Genomic DNA, 19290 nt, shown 5'->3' on the forward strand with positions numbered 1-19290 from the left:
GGGCATGGAGAGGTCAGTAGCTGGACCCATTCCCAGTGGACATGCCAAGATATGTGAGTCGGACAGTTCTGCACCAAGGTTCTAACAGAGAGGCAGGTCTCTCAGACTGGAGGCCATCTGCTCCCCAGCCAGTTTCATGCTTTACGTAAGGCTTAAGGTTTAGCTCAGATGTGGCAATTCACAAAGTACCTGATTGTACTTCATGGTAGAACCAGAATTACATTAAAGATTTCATGTAGAGTTTTTCCAGAACAGTATTTCAGATATGCTGCAGTGATTAAGAGCATAGAATCTGACTCCAAAACTACCAAGGAGTTCAAGTCTTGGGCTCTGCCACTGACTAGCTATGTGATCTTGGGAAAGTAACTTAATATCTTGGTGCCTCAATTTCTCCACCTATAAATTGGGATAGTAGTACCTACCTATTGTAAGTATTAAATTAATTAATATATATATATATAAAGTACTTAGAATGATGCCTGTACATGGTAACGTTTGCTACTATTACTATGAAGGTACTATAGGGTCTCCTAATTGAGAGTGTTTCTCTGGGCAGGATAGTGTTGAACAGTAGATTTGCAGAGAATGGGAATCCCACAGACCAAAAGACCAGATGTTAACTTGCAGGCATTCAGATCTGAGGAACTGTGCTTGGAGCTGGGAGGGATACAGGAGTCCTCTTCCTGCAAGGTATTCAATATCTGAACTGACATAGATTTTAAGGGTTGCAAAGAAATGCAAAATCATCATACCAAGAAAATACTAACAAACAAACTTTAAAACGTAGCCCTTCATGAAATAACAAAGATCAGCATGGAAATAAATAAAATAGAGCCTACAAAGACAATAGCAAGATCAATAATACTAGGAACTGGTTCTTTGAAAACATAAAATTCACAAACCTTTAGCTAGATTCACCAAGAGAAAAACAGAGGACTTAAATAAATAAAATCAGAAATTAAAGAAGAGATATTACAACTGATACCACAGAAATACAAGGGATCAAAGGGACTATTATGTGTACACAGCAGTGTTATTTACAATAACCAAAATATGGAGACAACCTAAATGTCTGGCTGATGAATGGATAAAGAAGATGTGGTCCCTATATATAATGAAATACTGCTGCTGCTGCTAAGTTGCTTCAGTCGTGTCTGACTCTGTGCAACCCCATAGACGGCAGCACACCAGGCTCCCCCGTCCCTGGGATTCTTCAGGCAAGAACACTGGAGTGGGTTGCCATTTCCTTCTCCAATGCATGAAAGTGAAAAGTCAAAGTAAAGTTGCTCAGTCGTGTCCAACTCTTAGCGACCTCATGGACTGCAGCCCACCAGGCTCCTCCGTCCATGGGATTTTCCAGGCAAGAGTACTGGGGTGGGGTGCCATTGCCTTCTCCTACTCAACCATAAAAAAAAACAGGAAAATAATGCCATTCGCAGCAATATGGATACAACCAGGGATTATCACACTAAGTGAAGTCAGTCAGAAAGAGAAAGACAGATACCATATGATATTACTTATATGTGGAATCTAAAATACGGCACAAATAAACATATCCACAAATGACTCACAGGCACAGAGAACAGACTTGCGGTTTCCAAGGGGGAGGGGAGAGGGATGGGGAGGACTGAGAGTGTAGGATTAGCAGATGTAAACTACATAGCATAGGGAACTATATTCAATATCCTGTGATAAATCATAATGGAAAAGAATATTTTTAAAATAAATGTCTATATGTGTTTGAGTCACTTTGCTATATAGCAGAGATTGGCACAACATTGTAAATCAACTATACTTCAATTTAAAAATTAAATTAAAAAGAGACTCTTATTAACAATTATACATCAACAAATTTGACAATGTAGAAGAAATGTATAAATTCCTAGAAGCATACAATGTACCAAGACTGAATCATGAAAAAATATATAGCAAATTTGGCAGTGAAATTGAATCAAAAATCAAAAACCTCCCCAAATCAAAAACTAGACAGTTTCACTGATGAATTTTATGCAGCATTAAAAGAAGAAGTAATACCAATACTTTCCAAACTTTTCTAAACAACAGAAGAGGTAACAGTTCCAAATTCATTTAACAAGGCTGGCATTATCCTGAAACCAAAACCAGACAAAGATGTCACAAGAAAAGGGGTATTACAGGCCAATACCCCTGATGGCTCCCCAGGTGACTGGGTGGTACAGAATCCGCCTGCAATACAGGAGACACAGGTTTGATCCCTGGGTTAGGAAGATCCCCTAGAGGAGGAATGCCAACCCATTCCAGTATCCTTGCCAGGATAATCACATGGACAGAGAAACCTGGTGGGCTACAGTCCATGCAGTCACAAAGAATTAGACACAACTGAGCATGCATATCCCTGATGGACATAGATGCAAAAATCTTGAACAAAATACTAGCAAACCAAGTTCAAGAGTACATTAAAAGGATCAGACAATATTAAAATGGGATTGGGATTTATTCCAGTTATGCAAGGATGGTTTAACATGTACAAAGTAGTCAATGTACACACACTAAATTAACAAAATGAAGGATATAAATCATTTAATGATCTCAAGAGATGCAGTAAAAGCATTTGGACAAAATTCAACATCCATTAATGATAAAAATTTTCAACAAAGTGGATACAGAGGTAATGTACCTCAATATAGTAAAGGTCATATATAATAAGCCCATAGCTAACATTAGACTCTATGGCAAAAAGTTAAAAAGTTTTTCCTCTCAGATCAAGAACAAGACAAAGATGCCCACTCTCAGAACTTTCACTCAACATAGTACTGCAAGTTCTAGCCAGAGCAATTAAGCAAGAAAAAGAAGTAAAAGGCATCCAAATTGAAAGGGAAGAAATAAAACTGTCACTGTTTGCGGATGACATGCTATATATCAAACACTCTAAAGACTCCACCAAAAAATTGTTAGAACTAATAAAAAGAATTCAGCAAAGTCATGGGATACAAAATCATATACAAAAATTTGTTATGTTTCTATATATTAATAACAAACTATCAGGAAGAGAAATTAAGAAAACAATCTGATTTATAATTGCATCAAAAAGAATAAAATACTTGAAAATAAATTTAACTAAGAAGAGGAAAGACCTATTTGCTGAAAACTACAAGAGATTAATGAAAGAAATTAAAGAAGATACAAATAAATGAAAGGATAGTCCATGCTTATGGATCAGAAGAATTAATATTGTTAAAATGTCCACACTACCCAAAGCAAGCTATAGATCCAATGCAATCCCTATCTAAACTCCAATGGTATTTTTCATAAAAATAGAACAAACAATCAAAAAATTTATGTGGAACCAAAGAAGAGCCTGAATACCCAAAGAAATCTTGAGAATTTCTCTAGGCTATAGGCATCATGCTCCCCAATTTCAAACTATATTACAATGCTATAGTAACCAAAACAGTATAATATTTGTATGAAACTAAGTACATAGATTAACGGAACAGAACAGAGAACACAGAAATAAATCCATGTATATGGTCAATTAATTAATGACAAAGGAGCCAAGAACATACAATAGGGAAAGGACAGTCTCTTCAGTAAACGTGAAAAATGGACAGCCACATGCAAAAGAATGAAACTTGATCACTATCTTACCCCATACACAAAAATTAACTCAAAATGGATTAAAAAATTGAAGATAACACCTGAAACTATAAACCTCTTAGAAGAAAACATGGGCAGTAAGCTCCTTCGGAGAAGGCAATGGCACCCCACTCCAGTACTCTTGCCTGGAAAATCCCACGGACGGAGGAGCCTGGTGGGCTGCAGTCCATGGGGTCGCTAAGAGTCGGACATGACTGAGCGACTTCACTTTCACTTTTCACTTACATGCATTGGAGAAGGAAATAGCAACCCACTCCAGTATTCTTGCCTGGAGAATCCCAGGGACAGAGTAGCCTGGTGGGCTGCCATCTATGGGGTCGCACAGGGTCAGACACGACTGAAGTGACTTAGCAGCAGCAGCAGCAAACTCCTTAACCTAGGCCTTGGTGACGTTTTCTAAATCTAGCACCAAAAGCAACAAAATCAAAAATAAAGTGGGAATGCTGCTGCTGCTGCTAAGTCGTATCAGTTGTGTCCGACTCTGTGCGACCCCATAGACAGCAGCCCACCAGGCCCCACCGTCCCTGGGATTCTCCAAGCAAGAACACTGGAGTGGGTTGCCATTTCCTTCTCCAATGCATGAAAGTGAAAAGTGAAAGTGAAGTCGCTCAGTCGTGTCCGACTCTTAGCGACCCCATGGACTGCAGCCTACCAGGCTCCTCCGTCCATGGGATTTTGCAGGCAGGAGTACTGGAGTGGGGTGCCATCACCTTCTCCGAAAGTGGGAATACATCAGACTAAAGAACTTCTGCACGGTAAAGGAAACCATCAGCAAAATGAAAAGGCAACCTACTGAATGGAAGAAAATTTGCAAATCATACATCTAATAAGGGGTTAATATCCAAAATATATGAAGAACTCCTCCAATAGCAAAAAAAAAAAAAATCCAATTTTAAAATGGGCAGATGATCTAAACAGTATTTTTCCAAAGAAAATATAGATGGCCATCAGATACATGAGATGTGTAATGTCACTAATCCTCAGGAAAATACAATTCAAATCCACAGTGAGATATCACCTTATATCAGTTGGAATGGCTAGCATAAAAAAGACAAGAAATAAGTGTTGGTGAGGATGTAGAGAAAAAGGAGCCCTTGAACACTATTGGTGGGAATGTAAATTGGTGCAGATACTATGGAAAACATTATGGAGGTTCCTTGAGAAATTAAAAATAGAACTACCATATGATCCAGCAATTCTACTTCTCAGTATTTATCTGAAGAAAATAAAGACAGTAACTTGAAATTATAATATGCACCACATAATCACTGCAGCATTATTTACAATAGTCTAGACATGGAAACAACCTAAGTGCCAGTCAATGAATGAAAGCAAATGTGGTATACCTACATACTGAAATATTATTCGGCCATAAAAAAGAATGAAATCTTGCCATTTGCAACAACATGGAATGACCTTGAGGGCATTATGCTAAATGAAGTAAGTCAGAGAGAGAAAGACAAATACTGCATGATCTCACTTATATGTGGAATCTAAAAATACAAAAACAAAACAAGAAAACAAGCTTATATCTACTGACAGCAGATTGGTGGCTGCAAGGGATGGGGCTTGGGGAATGGAAGAAATGGGTGAAAGAGGTCAAAAGGTACAAACTTTCAGTTATAAAATAAATAAGTCATAGGGATATAATGTATAGCATGAGAATTATAATTAATAATATTATATTGCATATTTGAAAGTTGCTAGATCTTAAAAATTCTCATCACAAGAAAAAAATGTTTAACTATATAAGGTAATAGGTGTTACCTAGACTTACTAGTGGTCATTTTCCAGTGGTCATTTTGCAGTGTATAACAGTATTGAAATCACTATGTTGTACACCGGAAACTAATATTTTAGTAGGTCAGTTATATTTCAATTAAAAAAAATATAATCCTTCCTCAAACTTGCATCACAGCTTAATACTAGCTTAATCAAACCTATCATGTCAATATTCAATGTCAGTCATCCAGTCTGATGTAGTAAGTATCCCACAATTACAATATGGATATAAAGCAAATGTATTCAAGCAAAGTCACTGACAAACGAAGATCTAGCCAACTTGAAGAAAGAAAAAACTCAACAAGGACAATGACACCACATGAACTTTAAAAGAAAGTAACTGAAACATTCATGAATTAAACAGGGCTTTCCATGTACTCAAACAACCAAATTATGAAACATAGGATATACTATTTTATCATCCTAAAATTTTGTCAAAAAAGGTATGCCAAAAAAATAGTAATTTGTTCATTGTTTATTTTAGGAATTTAGTTCCTGGTTGCTATTATAATCCATATTTTTGTCAAATAAGATAAAAATAATTATTTTTATGTGTTATCTCAGTTTTTCAAGGTAATGTTCCAATCACTCTTCTTCCTCACGACCCCCATAAAGACTATGAAGACTTTAGTCCCTGATTAGTGACTTTTTCCTGGTACTAAGTATCCTGAAATAATGAGCACATAGGAAAAAAAGAGATAAAAACTCAGTAGTTGCTCTAAGAGACCTACCTTTGCCCTACTACCCCAAGACACAATTGATCTGTCCTTCCCTTTCCTCACTAGGTCCCCTTCTGTGGAAGTAGGGTAAGCTTCTCAGATATATAAGATTTTTCCCAAGTTTATTTCTTGGGCAAAGTAAGTAAAACTTAAATGGAAACCCTAATAAAATTATGCCTAAAGATATTAGGTTATTAGGACCTTGATCCAGAGAAGACAATGGCACCCCACTCCAGTACTCTTGCCTAGAGAATCCCATGGACGGAGGAGCCTGGTGCTGCAGTCCCTGGGGTCGAGAGTCAGACACAACGGAGCAGCTTCGCTTTCAGTTTTCACTTTCATCATTGGAGAAGGAAATGGCACCCCACTCCAGTGTTCTTGCCTGGAGAATCCCAGGGATGGCAGAGCCTGGTGGGCTGCCATCTATGGGGTCGCACAGAGTTGGACACGACTGAAGTGACTTAGCAGTAGCAGTAGCAGGACCTTGATGAGATTGACCCAATAGAAGTATGAACAGTCCATATCACCCAGAATGACTTTCATAACCAGACACTGACATTATCAACCTGTCCGAGGATTCTAATTCATCCTAATCATTATGGGTCTTGAAGTGCTTTATTACTGTGATATCATCTGTAGATTGGATTCTTCTCTCTGGGTTGAAAATTACAAATTTAGAAGTAATGAAGTTACTAGGTTTTAAGAAAAGTAGCCATAAAATGGCTAGTTGGTATAAAAAATATTTTCTCTTCTCCCTGAAAAATAATTCCTTTTTAGTTACCTAAAAGTCAAGATAAATCAGAAAGACCAGTTGGAATGATATATTATACATGACAATGAGGTTTTATGCTTAAAGTTATATTTAATTGACTTTGTTTTTCTTAAGATTTATAATCAACTGAATACTCATTGAGTCCTGAGAATTCCCAGAGCTTTTAAAAGAAAGAATTCATATCTATAATTAATTTGCAATCAATGTCTCTCTCATTTATATGAAACTGTGTGTGTATATATATATTTTCTCTGTTGGATATACTGTTATATAATATAGATGTCATAGTTAAAAAAATTCACTTTCCTTAACCTGACCTAAATAGGTCAGATATTGTAACAATAACAGAGGATCCATGAGAACAAGGAATGGAAACTCTTTTACATCATACTTCCTGGATCATGGTAGTATTACATCATCTTCCTTTCCCCACATAGTAACCTCATATCTTTTAAAAAAAAAAAATTTCTTACGTTTGACTTTTATACAATATCCCTAAAGCCCATTTTAGTTTTGCTTCCAGCTATAGTTGACAGCTCTCTCTGTATTTCTAATTTTGTGTTAGAGCCCTTCTAAGTGTAAAATTTTTGCCAATATCTATAAAAAGCACATGGGCATATACAGATGAGTATTTCTCTTAATGAGACTAATAAACCAGTTCTGACTCAGTAAATTGTATTTTAAAATTTGAAACAGGCACAGAGGAAAATATGAAGTATTTTAACATGTGAAAAGGCCACTGAGTCTGAACGTGTCTGGATACTCACTCTCTCACACAGCTCTTCAAATGTGCAGTCGGCAACGGTTCCACAAGCTTTATTCAGCCGCAGCTCTCTGCCTTGCACTTTTAGAATCCTTGGTCTAGTTACTATGGGAACATGAACAAAGACTCAATCTTGTCTGGATAATTACTATAAAATTCATCTCTTACAGATAGGAAATGCATAGCTTGATGAATAATAGCACATGATTCAACACATAAATTAGACAAAATGCTGATACAATGACTGCCACTTGAGCGTGGCATCAACCCATATACAGCAATGGAACTTATTAATTGGTCAGTGGAGATTGGGCATTGTGTTCTAAATGTATTCTCTTTCAAGAGAAATTAACTTACGTACAATCATTTTGTTTCTGAGCCAGCTCATCAAACAACTTATCCATGACAGCCTCCACATCAGCTTCACTTGTGCTACAGTGAAAAGAATAATAGAATATGAAATTAATAACACTTGAAGCCAACATCAAACAGCTGCCTGAGCCTGCTTAGCTTTTTGCCTATAAAAAAAAGAACAGGATGTTATGCTCTAAATACAAACATTAGATTTAGAATACACTTAAAAGCAGAGAATATTAACTCTCAGGTAGATGATTCTGCCTTATTTGCATACACTGAAAGACTTCTGTGCTTCTGGCTGTTTCCAGTAATGAGACGATACAGGCAGAGTAAATCCATTAATACTATGTGTACACAATGAGAAGAAAGGCTTCTGGCTCTCTCTTGCATGCAAAACAAGAACAAATAGACAAGGCAGTCAAGGATCCAGCAAAGTATCCTTTGAAATCTCTACTGAGAGGGTACATGTGAAATTAAATATTGAAGCTGCCTTTTAAAAAAATCAAGTCAAACCACTGACTGAGAGGATCAAACATCCAGAATTAAATTACCAGCTTCAAAATACCAACTTGATCTGCACATCAATAACTTTATCAGACTTCGAATACAAGGACAATTACAGACCACACAGTTTCTCTCAAAAATGTCCTTGTTGGAAATCCAAGAAAACTCTCTTCTTCTGTGATGCCCACCATTGCAGATACTATGAAGTTAGTCTCCTCAAAGAATCCTTTGTATTCTAATTAGAAATCACCATATGGTTTAGGAAACCCACATATACAAATGTGATAATACTATGGCCTTTTTTCTTCTCACTTTTTTTTTTAAAGAAGGGTTGATAAATTAACAGTCAATAAACTAAAATAACTGGCAGAAGAAATAAATGCTATTAAAAAAACTTCAAGTGAAAATATAAGTTTACTTCGACTCTATGTACAAACTTACACAGGATGACCTGCCAATATGCTTAATTTTGACACACAAATCACTCTTATCTAGGTGTGGAAGCAATTAAACTCAGTTCTGGAATCCGTCTTAAAGTCTTATTGAAAACTCATAAATTATTTTTTCTTTACATTAAGCTTAAACTAAACCAAAATAATTTCTTCCTTGAGATAATTGTCAGGTGGCAGGCATTTAACACACAAGCACCTAATTCTTCAAATGTTCTACAGGAAATGTCTTTAGAATGCCACAAAGCACGCAGTCACTATGAAGAGTTTGGAACTGTCACATTTCAAGTAGTAACCACTCCACCTCAAGGATCTTTAAAACATCATTTGCAATGGTTAGCTTTGCAGGGGAATGCTGTTTGACTTATATAAAGCCTTGTATGATAATTGAATAGAGCTGTATCAAGGTAATAAAATGACACTACAGAGTGATTATAGAGAGAATAAATAATTTTGAAGGTACAAAGAAATCCTACAAATCAACATAAATGTCAGTGCCCACACCAAGAACCTGTATGTTTAGATGTCTTTGCCAACATCGTTCACAGGGATTCATTTGGTATCATCTCCACTTTGCAATAGTGGTGTATACACACACAACTGATGGAGAAGGGAGATATTTCTAAAAGGATATATAAAGAAGAGAGCAATGTCGACAACCCTGGACATCTGCTGGCTTTCAGTAAGCTACCCTGTCCTTATGTTAGGCATGTTACCCAATAAAGAGGGAAAAATGAATTTGGAAAAATAACCAAAATAGAAGACAGTTATGTTTCTAAAAGCATATCTGGTAAACAATTTCTTATAAACTTCCTCAGTGGTAATTTTTTTTATTCTGTGCTCAAATATACTATAATATTAAAATATGGCTCACTAGACTTTAGTTAGGCCACATCTGTGAAATATATTATAAGTGATTTCATTTATAGTGAAATTATATGTGAAATGATAAAATTATTTTTATTATAACAGCATTGTATAAGAAATCTATTGTATTATAAAAGATTGCTCAGAAGTTACAACACCTAAAATAAAAATTTTTATTGTTATAAATTAGTCTAAAAATAATATTCATAAAAGCAATTTATGTAAGCTCACAACTGAACATACTGTTATCCACCTAAGGCCAACTTGCACTTGACCTCGGGGAGTAAGTTCTATTGACTTTCTGGATGATAGAAACCTTATCTTCGTATTGTTTAACAGCAGGATGAGCTAGTGTGTGGTTTTGGTTTTATCAGATGTATCTATACTAATATAAAATAAACATGTAATTAAAGAAATCATTATCAGAAATGAATATATTCATAATTCCTTAACAATAACTTACAAGAAAACACTAGTCTCACATTCCATTCAGACTTCAGATTTCCTTACTTAAGAGGATGCATCAGTCAGAACTCATCAATTTTTTTAAGAATAAAAAATTAGACAAGTAACAAGAAAAATTAAAGTTACCTGTCTCTACCAGCCTAAAAGTTTTACTTAACATTCATGTTCATATATATCTGGTTTAAACATCTTGAGTATGTTTTGTAATTCTAGTAAATTTGGATGATTCTGAACATTTTCAACGTGTCACACATGGAATAAAAAAAGCTATCATTTGTTGAACAGCTATTATGCAGCAGTAAGTTTACCTATCCCATCCCCACTTGCCATGCAGTATGTATTATTATCACATATTTATTAAAGAGAAAAACAAAACTCAGAGAAATAGGTCATTTTATCTAAGATCCGAATATATAAAATTTTAAATTTTTTGTATAATGGAAAGTATTATAAATAAAATACATAGGCACATTAAACTGGGAAACACAGTGGCAATATTTATGGCATATATTTAATATTTTCAATATATTAAAAGCTCTAACATATGAAAAATTGAATACTCCAATAGGAAAACTGTCAAAGGACCTGAACAGGCAAATGGCATTAAAAAAAATAGCTCAGTGGGCAAAACACATATGTGAAGTGGTTCATTCTTACTAGTGATAAAAATGCAATGTAAAATCATGAGAGACCATTCCTTTATACAAACTGGCAGAGATAAGGAAAAAGATAAAATAGCTGGAACAAGCATAGGTAAGGGGAAAAAGAACCTTCTCATGTACCACAGAAGTAAAATTGGTACAAGAGTTCAAGGCAACCAGATAATATGTAATAAAAGCATTAAAAACATGCATACTATATCACCCCGCTATTCCACTCATAGGAATCTCATGTGTAAATAGTAACGGTTAATGACTGTAAGGATGTTCACTGTGACACTGCTAGCATCAAAAAAAGTATAAAAGAGGGCTTCCCCGGTGGTATAGTGGCTAACAGTCCACCCACCAACACAGCGGACACGAGCTGGATCCTTGGTCCAGAAAGATTCCACATGCCGGGGAGCAACTAAGCCCACGCAACACAACTGCTGAGCCTGCGCTCTAGAGCCAGGAGCCGAAACTACTGAACCCACGTGCTGCAACTACAGAAGCCCGTGAGCCCAGAGCCTGTGCTCCACAACAAGAGAAGCCATCGAAGGGAGGAGCCTGAGCACCGCAACAAATAGCAGCCTCCACTCATCACACTAAAGAAAGCCCACACACAGAAAGGGAGACCTAGCCCAGCCAAAACTAAATACATAAATTCTTTTTAAAGTGCAAAGAACCTAAATGTCCAACAATGGGGAATTTGAAGCACATTTGGATCCACTTATACAATAGGTCATTACATGCAATTTTCCCCTCTTGTCCTGGAATTGTAATTAAGGCTCAAAGTTGATTGGGTAGAAGTGCTAAGTACCGCCAAATTGCTAGAAAGAACCACCAATAAGCCACCAATAAGCCACCAATAATCAGATTCAGGCTCTTGCCCCTGTGGTTTAATCATGAGAATAACCAGCCCTATGCACCTCTACCACCCCTCTATTCCCCACACCATAGTGTCTTTAGAAGGAGGGTAAAGAAGATCAGGAATCGATGGCTTTTGTGTCTCGTTTTTGTGATAAGAGCCTTTTCCCTCCCTTCCCTTTAGGAGAGAAGAGGGTGATTTACCCCCCTCAAAACAAGTGATGAGGGAAAGTGGGATTCTAAGAATATCCTGAGGAAATATAAGGGAGGACTGGAAGAAGGAAAGACGTGTTGCTTTCAATGAGCAGGACCTTAGTAGACTAAGAAATCAGAAGGTAGGAGGTGAGCCGAGATGAAGCAGTTCATTTCTCACAACAGCCTCCCCTACTCTCCCCCCTGGCCACCACCACCACCACCAAAGGTTTGGCACTACTAGATACACTCAAAGACACAGGTGAGGGTCAGGCTAGAAACAAGAGCATTGCCTGAAAATAACACCAAGGCAGTTCCTTAGATTCCCTCTTTTCATCTGGACAGCCAGACTCCTGTAACACCTCCACTCCAGCTGAAACCGGTACATTTACTGTCTGGGACAGTTTTAACACTGAGAAAGGTTGAAAGTCACTAAACTGCAATTCTTCAAAGTAAACAACGAAACCAACAGTCCTTACCTCTTCAGCATCCAGAACCCTACCAGTCCAGGAAGCGTCCATCCCAAGAAGTAGACAGAAAGACTGGAGACAACTTTCTGGAGGAAACTGAATAGCCAAAAAAATAAAGACCTGCTGATACTGACATTTGGGGGTTCTTCAATGGAAAACCTGACCTGCTACCTTATTATCCTCTAGTTAGGTCCACCAATCAATAAAACCCCATCTATGTACACAAACTCCTAATCAGCTTCATTTTTAAGGTGAACAGACAACAAAAGCATTTTCAGGCATTTAAGGAAATCCTGTAGGATAAAAGATAAACATCACATAAAGAAATAGAGAAAAGGATCTTGGAGGAAGAGAAGAAAAAAATACAGAGACCAAAAGGGGAAAGTTATACTCTAATATGCCTTTCATATAGGCACATTGTACTGCATAAATGCTATAAACCAAAAGGACAATTAGGGCCTAAGAAAGAGCTCTGAATAATGAATGCTAAATAAGAAGTTTAGGGAAATGGTCACCTGAAACTACCAGAACATTGTTTGTTAATTGGCTATATCCCAGTACAAAATAAAAAGCTAAAAAAAAGAGAAATTTAAGGGAAAAGGTTGAAGTAATCTTTCAGAAAATATAGCAGAAATAGAAAAAAAGATGGAAAATAAAATAGAAAATTAAAAAATTAGAAGATAAATCCAGAAGGTTCAATATCTAACTGGGAGTCATTCTAAAGTCTGGGGTCTTAGGGGGAATGAAGAACCAAATTATCAAAGAAAAAGAAAATTAAATTTTCTAGAACTGAAGGACATGATTTTCTAAATTGAAAGAATCCAATGAATACCAAGCACAAAGAAGGGGAGGAAAAAAACATTCTAAGGCACTTTATCATCAAGTTTCAGGAAAGTAGGAATAAATAAAAAGTATCCTAAAGAATTTCAAAGGAAAAACAGGTCAAACATAAAAGATCAAGAAACTTGCATATCAAACTTCACAACAGCAATAATGGAAATGTGAAGATAATGGTATAGTGCCTAGAAGTTTTGAAGGGAATATTCAAATTATGTCAAATTATTCATGCCCAAATTATTAATCAAATCAAATAAGGACATTTTTGGACAGATGAGCCCTCAAAAAGATATATTTCCCATGCAGTCTTCTCAGGAAGATAGTGGAAGGTGCTCTATCAGAACAGAAAGAAGAGTTACACCGCTTGGAGGATGAAGCTCTGCCCTAGCTGACTCTCCTGATGATGACGGCTGTAAACTCTGCACAAGGTACAAGAACAGGTAACCTGAAGGCACTGGAAAGTGAACAGAGCAGGTAGGTTCTAGAAGAAGCCCACCCTTGGGAGAAGGGGGAAATGGCATGCTACTCATTTTTATAGCTTTCAGACTAAAGACAATAAAATCAGTACTGCTCAGGGCAACTAAAATCCCAATAGAAAACCTACAGTTCTTAAAGCATGAAGAACCAGAGGAGAGTAGCAGGTAATCACAGAGATGGAAAATCAGGGGGAATTTCAGAAAAAGTGTTTCTAAATTGCCAAAAGATATCAATCTGGAAAATTTCTGAAATCTGTATTTATCACAATACTTCATGTGTCCTCAAATAATGAGTGTCCATAATAACAAACAATGAATCATTTTTTATTATAGGGTTATACTAAAAGTTTCAGCAGTTTTCAATCCAAAAAACTTCATAATAATAATAAATTCATGGCTTATCACTAGTATGAGTCAATATACTATGACAAGATTATGTATTTCAATAGTATGAAAATGATCTTTACCTGATAGACTTATGATAGTAGAAAACATTAGAAGGAAATATTAACACAAAATAAATACTAAACAAAATTATTTTAAAATTTAAATACATCAGAAATTTAATATGTGAAAGTCATCATTTTTTAAAGTTTTTACATTTATTATTTTTAAAGGCTTTTTAAATCCCTCTGTCCATGGGATTTTCCAGGCAAGAGTACTGGAGTGGGGTGCCATTGCCTCCTCCAAAAACACATAGTATTAATTACCAAATCTGATAGTCCTGACCTTTTCTGGTTAATAAATATATTCCAGACATAGGAAAATGTCTTTCATTTTGTACCGATATTGATCAAATCAATGACAGTGTGTCCTGAAACATTTTCAACTTGGGTATTAGGATACATACTGCTTCATATAAATTCATTTCCTTTAATAGCAAGTGTCTGGTTTTGTTTACTCAATATTATGTGAGATTCATCCTTATCGATGTATGTAGTAGTTTTTTTTTTCTGTACGGTGATATTCTATTGCATTAAAACACCACAATTTATTATTCTACTGTTGATGAGTGTATTAGTCTGCTAGGGCTGCCACAAAAGAATACCACAGACTGGTGGCATAAACAACAGAAATATATTTTACCACAGTTCTGGAGGATGGAAGTCTTAAGATCAAATTGTGGTCAGGTTTCATTTCTTCTGAAGTTCATCTTGGCTTGCACATGGCCATCTCATCGCTATGTCCTCACGTGGTCTTTCCTCTGGTGTCTCTTCCTCTTCTTATAGAGACAGCAGTCCTATGAGATGAGGGTTCCACCCATATGACCTCATGTAAGTAATTACCTCCTTAAAGGCCCTACCCCCAAATACAGTTCCATTTGGGTTAGGACTCCAACTATGAATTTTGGAGGAACACAATTCAGTTCCTAACAATGAGCATTTGTGTAATTTATAGCTTGGGGCTACTATGAATAGTACTACTGTGAACATTCTAGTATGAGCCTTTTGGTAAACTTCTTATACATGTTTGCTGGAGTAGAATTGCTATCCATAGGCTAAATCTGCATTCAGCTTCGTAGATACTACCAGTATCTACTGCAGATACTGCAGCTTTCCAAAGGAGTTGAAGCAATTTATTCCCACACTTACAGTGCACAAAAAGTTCTACTTGTTCCATATCTTTGCCAACACTTGGTGTTCTCCTTATATTCCATTTTAGTGGTTATGGTAGACATATGATAAATAATTTTAATCTAAGTTGCCTCAAATTATTTTTAGAAAGGAAATAAAAATACAAATATGATTTAATCATTGCAATAGTTAGCATTTTCTTGGTAAAATGTCATTATGATATACATGAAAATTTTCAAATCTATTCTTAAAACACCTAAGATCGCTTGACTTTTTTTAAGTAGTAAATTTCAAGAATGTAACTTTATTATAAAAATTTCAACCAGAGAAAATGTCTTTAACTTCCAAAAGGGGGGTGGGGGTAAATGCACTTATAATGGAGAAAAACAAGAGTAACAGCAGTGATTCTGCAACTCCAGGACCCTCTTGTCAGTTTTCCAGTGAAACTATTTCAAAAGACAGCAGCATTATCTTACACTAAAAATCTATTCTCAGAAATACAATCATGTCTGTAAAGTTCCAAAAAAGATTAAGGGTCAGCCAGCTTCAAAACAAAACAAAACTAGTGTTTAGAACATACAATATAAGGTTGCCAACAGGTATATTCAGAAAACAAATATACAAAAACCACACAAGGATATAGACTATATGAAATACAAATAGTGATTAAAATTACTCTCAAATTACAAACATACTTGAAAGTATTCCAGCCTAACCAGTAAAACTGAGGAGGGATGAAGCCTGGTAGTCAAAAGCAGTTGCATGGAAAAGCTACAGCGTAAAGATGCCACTAAATTAAACATAATTTTTTTCACTGTAAAAGGGGAGCTAAATTCAGAATTTTCTTCTGGGGCTATAAGAATATCATGTCACATGGATGGAAGAATGTGTTCTGTTCAGCTTTGTGTAGTTCAATTTTAACCACAGAGGCATATCTTAAAGAAGAGTGACTTGAGTAGCATCAAAATGATCAGGAGAAAATACAGGAATTAAGCTCAGATGCTCTGAATCATATTCCCTTTTCTCTCATAAGGGAAGACAGGACCATAAGCTCCTACAAGTGAGTAGGGATAAAGAATTTAAGGGACTTCTAATTCTGGATAACTGCCCCATCAGTGGGATGCCTCGGTAGAGTAGATGAGATGCAAAACAGAAAATCTGCTCACAGATAATCAAAAGGTGACTATGGTCAGAGAATTAAGTCATATTTGAAGAAGCAGAGTCACTCTTTTCCAACGTTCTTTCTTGACAGGGGTCGGAGTATGAGGGACCCAAGCAGAGCACAGACTTTTTCCTCTGTTCTAAATGCTCTGGGTAAAATCCACCGATTTCACTGCTTCTGTCACTTTTATGCTAGACTCAGAAACTGCAGTAGAGTTTTCTGTCAAGTAAAAACTACTGTGTCTTTAAGTCAGAAAAGCCCTGGAATCGACCACTATTTCATTGCCAGGAAATTTGGCATCAACAACTATAGGAATCCTGGATTAAAAGCCTGACTGCTTCAAAAGTATGAGAATTGTGATTTATTTTTCCACAATAAATTAGTAAACAGAGAGAAAAGTAATCAGTTATCTCAATTTTGAGAAAATTTCTATGGCTAAAATCAGGCATTTGACATAAAACTTACACTCAAGAAATAGAGTATGTCAAAAGAGACTTTATTGTTGCTGAATTGTTTGAAATTCTCAACAAAAATTCCAAAACAAGGGGAGGTTTCTAGAAGAGGGTCACACATGAATTTAAATGGAAATTAATTTCTTCAAGAACCTCCTACTTCATTAGGATTGACTCAGAGGAACAGAATGCTACCCACACTTTGCCCCTTTATCCCCCTTTAAAAATCAACAGCTTGTTAAGGTATCAACAAGTAGAATAGAGTTGGCTTTCCTTGGTGCCTCTCTCTTCATGTTCTCTATTCCAGAGAGCCAAAGTTGATTCAACGAGGGAGAAATTTCCCCTTCCTCTTAGAGTTCTTGTGCCAAACTTCCCTGGCAGTGAGCCTTCTCACTCTACTGATTCCTTGTGCATTCACGCTGTACAGCTCTTTGTGCTCATACCAAACATAATCTGGGGCTGGAGGCAGGTCTAAGATTAAGTTGGTTTATACTCGCCTTAATATAAAACAGACTTGGTTGCATTTCAAATCCTGTAGGTTTGTTTTACATAACAGAATCAGTTGTTAGGATGGATTTTTGTCCTAGTATTTATCTTCCTCTCAATCACTCAAAGACTTAATTGATTGTGCAGAGATCCATTTCAGTCTCTAAATTTCCCACCCTTCTCAATCACCTGGAGAGTAACTTAACTGGTTCCATTAATCTTGACCTATGTATAATGCAAGCAAGCAGGATCTGGTGCCTTTAACTCTCAAATTCCAGACCTTCAACCCTCCTTCTCAGTCCCACTCTCCATATAAAATTTCTACTAAATCTATATATTACATTGCCCACAAATAAATCAATGGTGTAACATGTAAAACTGCAACTTGGTAGATCCAAACATAATTATTTTTCTTAAAATTTCAGAAAGGCTAAAAGAATTGAACATTTTAAACAACAACAATAAAAACAAAAAGGAAGCTGGAGAATAAGAATCTCTAACTCCTGTTTAAGTGAAGAAGATAGTCACATCCACCTCAGAAAAAGAGGCCAGGGAATTTTAGTAGGTTAAAAAAAAAAGGTACACAGCAAAATTAACTAAACACATAGGACTTTTGCCAGATCAGCTTGACCTAAGTTGAAGATTTTTACTTATAAATGTGATATATTTGAAGATGAAATAACAAGATAAGAATGCTAAGGAAAGTTAGCAACTTTCCTCTGTACTTTTATATGTGTAAGTATATATATTATCTACACATGTACATATTGTATACATAGCCTATTTATACTTTACTAGATGAGTACAGTCATACAACTGAACATTTTTGTCAATATGTTTAGCTGGAAATGGTGAGCCAGCTCCATTCTGGTCCTGTCTAGCATGCTCAAAAACAAACACTGTAATATGCTGTTAAATTACAGTTCAATAAATGGATAGATGATAAAAGGTATGCTGAGCTGACTAATGGAAACTGATACTGAAATACATAGAAGATGGACTTCTTTTGCTGCTGTTTCAAATATTTCAAATATTCAAATTTCAAATCCTTGACATTTTAATTCAGGAGTCCTTAAGTGAATATAAAATTAATTAATAAATTTTAACACACATATAAATTACACCAAATAAGACAATTTTGTGATTTTTGAAAGACATAATAAACGGCCTACCTGACTACAGTACATAAAGTAGAAAATTGATACTGTTATATTTTACTAGTATACAGTTGTAAAGATTGGGGCAGGAGGAGAAGGGCATGACAGATTGAGGGCAGGAGGAGAAGGGGACGACAGAGGATGAGATGGTTGGATGGCATCACCAACTCAAGGGACATGAGTTTGGGTAGACTCCGGGAGTTGATGATGGACAGGGAGGCCTGGCATGCAGCAGTCCATGGGGTCTCAAAGAGTTGGACATGACTGAGCAACTGAACTGATACAGTTGTAAGCTTGTAGTGTCACACAGAGTTACTCATAGATAAAATATCAATAGGAGTTCTTATGACAATGATACTACTGTGTAAATTACTTCTGAGAATCAATTATCTTTTCCCTACAGGTGGCCTTAGAGTAAAGATTCATTACCATTACTGATATTTTAATTATCAAAACATATAGCAACATACAATACTTCATCTTGAATTTGAGACATTTCAGTTTGAATGAAACATTATATTTTATATGTTTCATAGAGATAAAAGTTCTTCACTAAAAAAACGACCCAAAATATAATGGAAAAATTATTAAAAGGATGAAAATGTTACACCAAAAACATGTACTTAATGTAAGAGAAATAAGTAAAGGAAGAACAGAGAAACAAA

The 19290-nt window shown here is 36.0% G+C and overlaps 1 protein-coding gene across 2 annotated transcripts in view; it reads right to left on the minus strand.

The window, feature by feature from the left end:
- Window positions 1-19290, minus strand: part of AFG1L (AFG1 like ATPase) — a 203917-nt gene that overhangs the window by 49031 nt on the left and 135596 nt on the right. For both annotated transcript variants that reach the window (XR_011465371.1, XM_070376507.1), the window contains exons 9-10: window positions 8034-8104; window positions 7677-7777 (exon numbers count right to left, since the gene is read on the minus strand). Coding sequence is in view for 1 of the 2 variants with exons in the window: in XM_070376507.1 (XP_070232608.1) it covers window positions 7677-7777; window positions 8034-8104 (172 nt within the window). In the remaining variant the exon portion in view is untranslated. The remainder of the gene's footprint in view (window positions 1-7676; window positions 7778-8033; window positions 8105-19290) is intronic.

The sequence above is a fragment of the Bos mutus genome, chromosome 9 (assembly GCF_027580195.1).
Source record: "Bos mutus isolate GX-2022 chromosome 9, NWIPB_WYAK_1.1, whole genome shotgun sequence".
In the NCBI taxonomy this organism is placed as follows: domain Eukaryota; kingdom Metazoa; phylum Chordata; class Mammalia; order Artiodactyla; family Bovidae; genus Bos; species Bos mutus.